The 12,272-nt window shown below is 46.7% G+C and overlaps 1 protein-coding gene across 1 annotated transcript in view; it reads left to right on the forward strand.

The window, feature by feature from the left end:
- Col6a5 (collagen type VI alpha 5 chain) overlaps positions 1 to 12,272 on the forward strand; it is a 90,078-nt gene that overhangs the window by 21,654 nt on the left and 56,152 nt on the right. The window contains exons 8-12 of the mRNA XM_021639849.2: positions 2,759 to 3,099; positions 3,217 to 3,298; positions 6,219 to 6,361; positions 8,377 to 8,469; positions 10,664 to 10,717. Of these exons, the coding sequence (XP_021495524.1) occupies positions 2,759 to 3,099; positions 3,217 to 3,298; positions 6,219 to 6,361; positions 8,377 to 8,469; positions 10,664 to 10,717 (713 nt within the window). The remainder of the gene's footprint in view (positions 1 to 2,758; positions 3,100 to 3,216; positions 3,299 to 6,218; positions 6,362 to 8,376; positions 8,470 to 10,663; positions 10,718 to 12,272) is intronic.

Genomic DNA, 12,272 nt, shown 5'->3' on the forward strand with positions numbered 1-12,272 from the left:
GTATCCAGCCACTTTGCTGAAGGTGTTAATCAGTTTTAGGAGTTCCCTGGTAGAATTTTTGGGGTCACTCAGGTATACTATTATATCATCTGCAAACAGTGATACTTTGACTTCTTCCTTTCCAATTTGTATCCCCTTGATCTCCTTCAATTGTCTTATTGCTCTAGCAAGGACTTTAAGAACAATGTTGAAGAGATATGGAGAGAGTGGGCAGCCTTGCCTTGTCCCTGATTTCAGTGGGAATGATGTAAGTTTCTCTCCATTGAGTTTGATATTGGCTATAGGCTTGCTGTATATCGTCTTTACTATGTTCAGATATGTGCCATGTATCCCTGATCTCTCCAAGACTTTAAGCATGAATGGATGTTGGATTTTGTCAAATGCCTTTTCAGCATCTAAGGAGATGATCATGTGGTTTTTCCCCTTCAGTTTGTTTATGTGGTGGATCACATTGATGGATTTCCGTATATTGAACCACCCCTGCATTCCTGGGATGAAGCCTACTTGGTTGTAGTGGATTATATCTTTGATGTGTTCTTGGATTCAGTTTGCAAGTATTTTGTTGAATATTTTTGCATTGATGTTCATGAGGGAGATTGGCCTGAAATTCTCTTTCTTTGCTGGGTCTTTGTGAGGTTTAGGTACCAAGGTGACTATGGCTTCATAAGAATGAGTTTGGTAGTGTTCCTTCTGTTTCTATTTTGTGGAATAGTTTGAAGAGTATTGGTGTTAGCTCTTCTTTGAAGGTCTGGTAGAATTCTGTGCTGAAACCATCTGGCCCTGGGCTTTTTTTGCATGGTAAACTTTTGATGACCGCTTCTATTTCCTTAGGGGATATAGGACTATTTAATTGCTTTACCTGGTCTTGATTCAGCTTTGGCATGTAGAATTGGTTAAGAAAATTGCCCATTTCATTTAGATTTTCAAATTTTGGGCATATAGACTTTGGAAGTAAGACCTAATTATTGTTTGGATTTTTTTCAGTGTCTGTGGTTTTGTCCCCCTTATCGTTTCTGATTTTGTTGATTTGGATAGTTTCTCTCTGCCTTTTAGTTAGTTTGGCTAAGGGTTTGTCTAGCTTGTTGATTTTCTCAAAGAACCAGCTCTTGGATTCATTGATTCTTTGAACTGTTTTATTTGTTTCTAATTTATTGATTTTAGCCCTGAGTTTGATTATTTCCAGCCATCTACTCCTCTTTGGTGTGTCTGTTTCTTTTTTTTTTTTTTTTTTTTCTAGGGCTTTTAAGTGAGCCATTAAGTTGCTTGCATGAGATGTTTCGAATTTCTTCTTGAAGGCACTTTTAGTGCTATGAATTTTCCTCTTAGCACTGCTTTCATTGTGTCCCATAAGTTTGGGTATGTTGAAACTTTTATTATTTTTTTTAAAATTTTTGTTTATGGCTGTTTTGCCTGTATGTATGTCTGGATAACATGCATGTCAGCGACCTCAAAGGCTAGAAAAGGGCATCAGATCCTCAAGAATGTGTATGCATGTATATGTGTGTACTTTGTGTCTGCAGTGCCCTCAAAGGTCAGAAGACGGTGTCAGAATTGGAGTTACAAATGGTTTTGAGCCAGCTTGGGGGGTGCTGGGAACCGAACCTGGGTCCTCTGTAAGAGCAACAAGTGTTCTTAATTGCCGAGCCATCTGCCTAGCCCTGATTTGTTTTTAAAGAACAACCTCTACGTGATTGTAACGTAGTAAAAATTTCAGTTGTCTTTACAGGTTATTTAATCCACAACTATAAATAGCCGCAAAGGCCTCTTGGATATCGTAGAGGAGTAGGCTTGGCTAGGTGTGAGGTCGGCAATGTGATCTATCCCGCTGGGAAGTCACCTCTCAGCTGCAGCCGCCAGTGGCCACAGGGAACTCAGCTTCTGTGCATTTGGGGCTGGGAGTCGGGAAGACAGCACAGCGGAAGGCATCCCTCAGCGTGGGATTTGTGCATTTGTAACTTCCTTGCTGCTGTCTCTGGAGCTGTGACACGGGGGGCTACCGCCCCCTTTACAGCATGTGTCAATCTCTCTGAGTGCTCCAGATCTTTAATGTTTGGGTACTCGTGTGGAGGAAAGTGACAGAGGAAACCCTGGGCCTGGAGTTAGAAAGCCAAGTAACCTGCTCATTCTGTGTAGCTGGCGTAACTTGTTTGCTTAGTTGACAGTGTTTACAAAGTGGAGACTTTGCATTAAAGAAACAGATCTCAGGCTTTACATAAAAAAAGAAAAAATGCATCTATTTACATGGGGTCTCATTTGCCACTTGGCTGCTCTCGGCTGGTGCTGGTGGAGGGCAGGCATGGGGCTTGTTCTGGTCTCCAGATAACTGTCTTCCCACCCTGGCCATTTGACTAACTGGAATTACCCACCCGGCCTTGCAAAACTTTGCATTTGTCACTGCTGGAAATTGAATAATCTCCAGGACAGTTCAAATGGTTAATGTGTTATGATCATACGAGTAGGAACACGTCGTCATTAAAAGCAGGAAAATTCACCCACACACAGAGAGCTGCTAGCAGAGAGCCTAAACCATAGCTTGAATGTCAGATAACAACTGGAACTTTTAGGTATGACTGGGGGCGAAGGAGGCACTTGCCTTCTATATTGGTAGAAGCCAGGATCTTCACTTTTGAAACATACTCTGGGTACTAGAACTCCCTGGACTCCAGCTCTGGAGCATGGCAGAATCCTTTTTCTGACCCTGCCCTCCATCCTTACTGCTGTCTGCTGATTAACCTGGCCTTGTTTCCTTGGTCTCCAGATTGCTTTGTGGATGTAGTGGTCGGGTTCGACCTTTCCACTCATCGCGAGGGCCAGCCTTTGTTCCAGGGCCACCCACACTTGGAATCATACCTCCCAAGGATCTTAGAGGCCATCACCTCTATCAGAGGGGTGAGCTGTGGCGCAGGTGCGGAGGCGCAGGTGAGCCTGGCCTTTAAGGTGAACAATGACCAAGAGTTCCCAGCCAAGTTCCAAATCTACCAGAAAGCGGTGTTTGATGATCTGCTGCAAGTCACCGTCCATGGGCCGACTCATCTGAACGCACAGTTCTTGCAGTCGCTCTGGGACGTGTTTGAGGAGCGATCGGCCTCCAGGGCCCAGGTATGCCCACTACAGCCTACCTCCAATTCCTCACCCCACATCTGCTCCCCACTTCCCAGGCATACCTCTGGCTTTCCCGTCATCCGTTTTTTTTTTTTTCCCTCTCTCTTTCTGTAGGTGATGCTTATTTTCTCAGACGGTCTCCAGGGCGAAAGTGTCACCATGCTGGAGCAGCAGTCGGACAGGCTCCGAGAAGCAGGTGCTGAATGGAAAGTCCAAACAGTGGGTGCACGAAGCATGTGAGCGGGTCTCTGCTCCATGTGTTCTAGGTCTTGAGCTCTGTGTAGACGATGCTGGTGACTTGTGTGGAGTCCTTTGATTGACCCCCCTTTTTTTTCTCTCCCTTGATACGATGCACTTACACTTATAACCTTCTACAGACATGCACCCTTGACTAACCCCAACGGCTTGGACTGAGGGTAGTTTGGAGATTTGGAGGTTTTAAGGAAGGAGAAGCTTATTTTGGCTCACGTTTGTGGGGGAGACGGTGCATTGTGGTGGGGAAGACACGGTGGAGGCAGCTTCATGGTGGCAAGAGGCTCTGTAGTGACAGCTGCTTGCTCCTGTCTCGGCAGAATAGGAAGCAAAGCCAGGAATTCTGGAGGCCGGCTGGCTTTCTCCTTTCCTCTGGGACTCTGGTTCATAAGGGCAGGTTATCTTCAGAATGTTCAACTCGAAACATTCTCACCGACATGCCAAAGGCTGTGCCTTGTTACTGCCCTCGGTGCTTATTAATCCAATCAAGTTTACAGTGAGGAGTAGCTGTTGTAGGTGGGACTATACCAAATCACATCCCAGTGACCCCGGCTCTCAGTGATGTCAGCATATGGAAGTCCAGTGCTCAAGCCTCAAGTGAGTCAACTCTGGCACAGTTAACACTTCAGAGTCACTGCGGTGCACACCTGTAATCCCAGCACTCCGGGAGGCAGAGGCAAGTGGATCCCTGCGAGTTTGAAGCCAGCCTGGTATACAAAGCGAGTCCAGGACAGCGAAGGCTACACAGAGAAACCCTGTCTAGAAAACAAAAACCAACCAAATAACTAAAAAAACAAAACAGAAAACACACACACACATAAACAACAACTAAAAACTACTTCATGAGAATTCAAAGTCTTACATGATACAGGCCAAGGCTGAGTCTTTACTGAGATAAAGCCCTGCTCATAGCTTCCCTTTCTCTTTGCTGATATCTCTCTCTCTTTCACACACACACACACACACACACACACACACACTTTCCCCTCTCAGATCCTGTTTCTAGGGTGTCCGTCCTAGGACACCTTTCACTGTTTGAAGTTATCCATGTGAAAAGTAGCAATGGGAGCTAGCACTTCTCACCCTCCATCCGTATTCACCAGCTTTGGCTGAGCCCGAGGTGAGATGGAGAAGATGAGAGGAATCTTCAGCAGAGCGGAGGTCCGTTAGCTGTGCAGGGACACATCTTCTAAACCTGCCTTGAAGGAGCCCCAGACTGCGCTTTTGAGATGCAATTTTCATAGCACACCTCCTTAGAGTCATACATTTTCCTGCCTTATTGCTGGGGGGGGCATCACCCCCCCCCCCCCCCCCCCGTAGATCCCTTCAGCACTTTCTCATGGTCCTTGGGTTATGTAGCAACTTCCGGAACATGACACCCAAGACTGCAGGATCTGCCTCGCGTCCTGCTCCAACCAGAGCTCTTCCCGCACGCTTGGTGTCCCAGCATTCAGAACTTCCCTTCTTCAAGGTGTTCAGTCTCGTTCCCTCCAGGCTTCATTAGACCTCTGCACACCTCCCTCTGTCCTGATCCTCTGTTATTCCATACTCTTTCCCTTGACCAACTTCCATTCATCCACAGGGTCAGCTTAGCCACCACTCTCTCCAAGAATCCTCTCGTATCCCCTGAGACTGTCCTCCCATATCAAGACTGTCCACCCATATCAAGGCTATCCTCCCAGATCCCCTGAGACTGTCCTCCCATATGGCCTGAGACTGTCCTCCCAGATCCCCTGAGACTATCAAGGCTTTCATTGCTCTCTGATGGCCTCTCCTGGAGAACTCAGATTTTTTTTTTTAAATTCTGTCCATCTCATCCATTAGACCATGAACTCTGACACAGGAAGGAATATGAGCCTAACCCACTCTACAACAATCAGTACTGAGCAAGTTCCTAAGAAACACATGCTGCTTACTGACAAGATGGGTGAGCCAACAGCTAGTGGAGGAATCAGTGAATGAGTGGGTGAAATCATACACTCGCCTGAGATAGGAGTCACCTGAGTCTGCATCTCTGGGGAAAAGCTATTGTTGATACGAAGTCCATAAAATTCAGAACCCCACCCCAAAAATTAACAATGAGCTTCTTTAAAAAATATTTTTTTATTAATTATAGCTTATTCACTTTATATCCCAGCTGTGGCCCCCTCCCTCAACCCCTCCCAACCCCATCCTCCCTCCTTCTTCTCCTCCCATGCCCCTCCCTGAGTCTACTGATAGGGGAGGTCCTTCTCCCCTTCCCTCTGATCCTAGCCTATCAGGTCTTCTCAGGACTGGCTGCATCATCTCCCTCTGTGGCCTGGTAATGCTGCTCCCCACCTCAGGGGGAGGAGACCAAAGAGCTAGAGACTGGGTTCCTGTCAGAGACAGTCCCTGCTTCTATTACTAAGGAACCCACTTGGACACTGAGCGCCACGGGCTACATCTGTGCAGGGGTTCTAGGTTATCTCCAGTAATCATCCTTGTTTGGAGCATCAGTCTCAGAAAAGACGCCTGTGCCCAGATTTTTTGGTTCCTAGCAGCTTTATTTGTAACAATGAGCTTCTTAAAAATCACATTTGACTGCCCAAGAGTTGCATCAGAATTGGTGTGAGATAGTGCGCACCACTTTCTGCTGCTGTTTTTCTGTTGGTTTGTCAATAGCTTCTCTTGGATCTTTTTTTCATGCTGAGGTCAGAGACTCGAGTCTAGTATGTTTTCAGAAATGCAGCTGCATCTGCTTCTGGGTGCTCGTGTGTTGAGAATTCTGCTTCCTCTGATGTTTGCCTTTTCCATCTTCTGGTTCTCTAAATGTCATTTGCCAGGTGGAAGTTCCTTTCCGTGAAAGAGCCCTTGGGTCTCACAGGTGCTATTTTTAAAAATAGGACTTGATGCTCTTTTGGTGGTGTCCCTGGACACATTGACTCCTGATGAGTTTCCCAGCTTTGGATTTGGACAAGGATTCGACTACAGGACTCACCTGACCATTGGAATGATGGACCTGGGCAAGAAGCTTTCCCAGTATCTGGTGAGTTGCCATCTCAAGCACCATGTTGGGTTATCTCAAGGTCCACGAGAACCAAGATGGAATCCAGTGTTTCCAAAGACTGCCGCCGTGTGTCATTAAGTTATATGCATGGCATTTAGGTTGTTAGAACACGAAAAAGACCTAACATCATATTTTCCCCTGTGTTCTCAAGCATTTTAATTGACATGTCTTTGGTTATTAGTTTAAAAAAAAACTGCATGTGGGTTTTGTTATTGTGGTAAAAATGAATATGTACTATTTATCATCTCAACAATTTGAAGTACACAGTATATGGTTGTATTTGTTACTTATCTGGTCATTACAACTAACTGGCAAAACCAGCTTAAGACGGGAAGGGTTTGTTGGGTCTCAAAGTTGGAGGATGCAGCCCATCACACGGGAGAGGCAGGCAGCAGGAGGAGGACCTGAGGTAGCTGGCTGGCTGCACTGTTTCTCCTGTCAGGGGATGGGGGTGGCCGTAATTGGAGTCTTCCTTTTAATCCTTCTCCAGCCTGTGGAGTGGTGCTGCAGCAGCCCATGCCTAGTGCGGGTCTTTCCATCTTAGTTAACCTAATCTAGAAACACCCCCCCCCAGACAGGTCCAGAGGTTTGTTTCCATGATGATTATAAATCTTAGCAAGTTGACAATCAAGGTTGACAACCGCATTAGCTAATGTGCACATTGCTGTATGATAGGTCTCTAGAAAGTGTTCATTGTATATGACCGAAACCCTGTAAACCCCTGGTTAGCAATATGACCTCTTTCTGGCTCTACCCCGGCTCTACCTCTCCAGAGCCTGGCAACCCCACTCGCTTTCCATTTCTGAAAGTTCCTCTCCTTAAGAATCTTTATGAAGGCATCATATTGTGTTTGTGTGCTAGTGACTGGCTTAGTGTAACATCTTCAAGGCTCGTCTGCACGGTCACACGTGACAGTATTCTCCTCTTCGCTGGGCTGTCTTCGTCCATTCACCTCTCAACTGACACTGAGGGTTGCTTCTCCTCTTAGTTAACATGAATAACACTGTGATGAAACACACACAGGCAAACATTTCTTCAAGATTCCCTGTTCAGTTCTTCTGCCTATGTTCCCACCAACGGGATGATGGATTCCGGTGCTTGGAGGAACACGCCTGCTCTTTTCCATACCTTACAAGCTCTGCCCTCCCCCATCTTCCTGGACACGTGATGTGTTCTGCTTTCTCCCTTCCTCCCTACTTTCTTTCCTCCTCCTCTACTTTCCTCTCTCCTTCCTTTCATTTTCCTTCCCCCACTCCCTCACTCCATCCTTTCTTGGATAGTAGCCATCCTACTACATATGAGGTAATAGAGCATTAAGGCATCTATCTATCTATCTATCTATCTATCTATCTATCTATCTATCTATCCTACCTACCTACCTATCTATCTATTTATTTAGAGACTGAGTCTCACTGTGTATCCCTGACTGGCCTGGAACTCTCTATGTAGACCAGGCTGGCCTCAACTCAGGGTGATCTGCCTGCCTCAAACACCTGAACCCACCGCAGCCTTAAGGCTTTGAATTGCACTCAAAACATTATATTTCAGGGTTTTTTTTTCCTACCTTTCCTCTCATTGTCTCATCACTGAACGAATGCCTAGGGTATTAACAGATCAACCAGCCCCTAATGTCTTTAAAAAGCTCCCGATAATTTATACAACAGAAATTCCAGGAGATTGTCAGCTAGGAAGCAATATGTCTCAAGTCAGCTTGGCCCGTGGCCATGTATGTGCTCGGTGCCCTTTCCATTAATTGAGGTTGTGTCCTTGAGAGCGGATGCTGCCCACACAATTTGTTGGCCTGGTGCGCTCTCTCTGCAGTTCAAGTCGTAAGATTGCTTTCACCCTTCCCGCAAAGGCAGAGGCTGGCTTGTAGGTGTCTCACGATGTGTCTGAATACGATTGTTATGTAAGAAAGCCTCCGATGACTGTTGCTCAGCCCACTTCCCTTTTAATTTAATTTATTTTATTTTATTTTTTATGTCTTTCTTTAGGGAAACGTCGCAGAGAGGGCTTGTTGCTGTACGTTTTGTAAATGTCCGGGGATTCCTGGACCTCATGGAACCCGGGGACTTCAAGGCTCAAAGGTGCCATTTGGTTGTGATCCGTTTTTCTCTCACATTCCTTGCTTGGTCGTGAGTGGAGCTGAAATGGAATAGTTGGATTTATAGCCTTGGCTCCGATAATGTAATCGCCTTGGGCAATTACTTCCACAGTGTAGGAGTGTGTTCAGAGGGGTTCACTCCTGACACGGCCACCGAGAACAACTCCCCTTTCTCCTCCTTATCTGCAGCGAGGATGCTTTTGGGGTTTGCAATTAATGCTTTCTAAATCTGCTTTAGATGGTCTGAAAGGTGTTAAGAGAGAGTTGTGGTTTTTCAATAGTAAATGAGGTTGAGCTGCAAAATAAAAGGACAAATTATAGAAGACCAATTACATAGCAATGGCATAGAAAAATGCATCATGGTATTTTCAATGAAAGACTGTGCCAATGCAAACAAATGGACTACATTCATTTATATAAAAAACGAATGAATTTTTACCACATTCTAATGACCAGAGGAAGCGGAAAAGACAAAGCAGGAGAATACACAGATAGGGTTCCATTTATTAAAAGGAAGCTGTGCTGTCTGAGAATGCATACTTAAGCAGGGAAATAGCTTTAAAGCCCTGGAAGTATTATCCTAACTGTTACCAGCACACTCCTGAGGAGGGCCAGAGTAGTGGCTCGCTGGCTGATGACTGCACAGATGTCATGTAAAATCATTGCACAAAACTTACACATAAAATGCACTTAACAAACTGCATTTTCCTTGCTTTCACTGTATATGCATTTTCAAATGGGTTTTAGGTATCATGGTAAAAGATAGATAAATACCTAAATGTATTGATTTTCATCTCAATAATTTTAGCTTGTATTTTCCTTCCTCAATATTTCAAAAAGACTTAAATTATTCATTGGGGGGGTGCATGACTGTGCCATGGTGCACCTGTGGAGGTCAGAGAACAACTGGCAGGATCAGCTCTCTCCTTCCGCTTTGTTAGTTCTGGAGGCTTGGCAGAAAGCGTCTGTATACTGAGACTCCTCCTCGGTCCAAAACGGATCGATCATCACCCTCTTGGATGCTTTCTGCTTTGCCTATCCACGTCGAGGGATAATTTACACAGCATGTTTTGCTGACTTGTGAGACGCCATTTATCGAACACTCCTCTTGCATGTCAGTAGACTCATGTTCCAGGGGCTCAGCAAGGGTCTGTATTAGAGGGTGGGGAAATCTCAGCAGATCTGTGTTACAAGCAAAGTCACAAAGCAGCTAAACTACGGATCAGGGGAGAGTGATTTGGTTTAAACATTGCTCGTATCAAAGCAGAAGAAAGTCAAATGGACCCTTTGTGGGCGTTCCTGCTTTGTCAGTGATGGAGCTGGAGAGATGGCTCAGGAGCTTGCCAGAGTATCTGAGCTTAGCTCCCAGAACCCACATCAGGATGCTAATAACAACCTGTAACTCCAGCTCCAAGGGCCCTCCTCTGGCCTGCACTCATGCACACACACACACACACACACACACACACGCACGCACGCACACACACGTGTGCGGTTACTATTGTGTGGTGAAACACCATGATGAAAATCACCCTGAAGAGAAAAGGGTTTGTTTGGCTTACACTTCCATATTACTGTTTACCACAGAAAGAAATCAGGACATAAACTCTGACAGGGCAGGGACCTGGAGGCAGGAGCTGATGCAGAGACCATGGAGAGGTGCTGCTTACTGGCTTGCTCAGCCTGCTTTCTTATAGAACCCAGGACCCCCAGCCCAGGGTGGCACCCCTACAATGGTTGGTCCCTCCCCACGAATCACTGATTAAGAAAGCAGCCTCCGGATCTGCCTAAAGCCCAATTTATGCAGACATTTTCTCAACCGAGGCACCCTTCTCTCTGATCTTCCATGCCAGGTTGACACGAAGGCAGCCAGTACACACACATAACCAAAATAATAACAATACGTATTTAAAAATGGCGGTCACAGATGCAAGAGTGGCTCCTCATTTATGGGTGGGTTTCCAGGATCAGTCTTTTGTGTCACCTTCTGCAGGGGGGCCTCAGAGACAAGGCCAAGGAAGAAGCCAGCTGCAGATCTCAGGGTCTCTGCAGCTCATGGCTTCATTGGCACCAAGTCTACCCACCACTCAAGGGAGGGCCTGGCCGGGAATGTCCACTGACTTCGTGAGTTTGAACTGACCGAAGATGGTGAAGTGTCCTTCTCTCCCTCCTCCTAGGGTTTTTCGGGTCTGAAAGGCAGCAGAGGACACAGAGGAGAGGACGGAGATCCTGTAAGTTGGGACTTCCTCCCCCATGAACCTATATTCACTGATGTTCCATGTCCTGAACGCTTTCTGGAGCCGAGCAGATTCGTGTATGTTTCTCTCTTTTTAACCTAGCGCTGTGGAGGAAAGGGCTGCCTTCTTTTTCCCTGCACTAACAGGAGCAGCTCACATGACAGGGGCTGGAACTTGGTTGCCGTCGGTGTTTTTTTGTTTTTAAATCAGGGTTGGGGTCTGGGACTTTCCTCCCTGTCTCTAAGCAGTGTGCAACAGCTTATCATTGGGGAGCAGTTTTTAGGCCTTGTGCTCAGTGCATGGCTCTAGGCCAGTTCCTTCCACAGAGAGGAAGTGGGCAGGATGTCCCACAGAGCATGATGTCATGACTAAATGCTGCCCAGAGGTTTGGAAGCCTCAATATATGACTCTCAAACCACAACTCTCACTTAGCCCATTACCCTTATGACAGAACTTGGAGGGATTGAGGCTTCCTTAGGCCTGGGGAGTGTTCAGTTCACAATGTTTAAAAGCTCGGACTCTGAATTGAGGCTTCCAAGGACTGACCTATAAGCGAGACCTTGACCAGGATGTTTACCCTCTTGGTAATTCCTCTAGGACCCAAGGCTGACCTAGCTACTTTAACAGGATCACTCAAGGAGTACACTAGTGTCTCACTTTGTACCCCAGTGGGCTCTCAGACACCACCAAGCCAGTGTATGCATGCTTTTGTGTGTGGCGCATCACCGCGCACCTTGCTGAGGGCCCACAGTTGACTGAAAGCTCAGGTCACGAGAAACTGTGAAGACCAAGGTCCTCTCAAGCCCCCTGTGGCTGGGGGCCACACCTTGTGTTGCCCCCCTCCCCTGACTGATCTTCAGAGCCAAGGAAGCAAGGTGGAAAAACGGAGGCTCTCATGCCCCTTCCCTCACGAGGAGGCGTGTTAGCTATGCGTTTCCTGCTCTTCTGAAAAAATCACCCACAAAAGCATCTTAAGAAAGGAGGGAGCTGGGTGTGGTGGTGCACACCTTTGATCCCAACACTCAAGGAGGCAGAGATGGAGGCAAGTGGATCCCTGTGAGTTCGAGGCCAGCCTGGTCTACAAAGCGAGTCCAGGATAGCCAAGGCTACACAGGGAAATCATTTCTCCACCCCATCCCCAAAAGGAGGGTCTATAATGGTGAATGACATGAGGGACTGGTTCCTTACGGTGAGCAAATCATGGGACAGGAGCCTGAGGCATCTGCTTCCATTGCATCCACAGTCAGGAAGCAGAGAGGTGTAAATGCTCCTCCAAATAGCCTCTTCTCCAGATAGCCCCCCTTCTCTAGATGGCCTCCCCCTCTCCACATAGTCCTCCATCTCTAGTCTCCCCATCTCCAGCTATCCCCCCTCCAGACAGCTTTCTCCTTTTTATGCAGTCCAGGATTCAAGCCCATGTAATGGTACCAACCACATTTAGCCCCCCCCTCCCGCCAAACAAGGTAACTTAATCTCCATAAACCCTCATATGGTGTCCATAGGGTCTCCACACTCAAGTAGCACATTTGTTTCTCCAGGTGCTTTGGGC

Source organism: Meriones unguiculatus, chromosome 6 (assembly GCF_030254825.1).
Source record: "Meriones unguiculatus strain TT.TT164.6M chromosome 6, Bangor_MerUng_6.1, whole genome shotgun sequence".
NCBI classification, from domain to species: Eukaryota; Metazoa; Chordata; class Mammalia; order Rodentia; family Muridae; genus Meriones; species Meriones unguiculatus.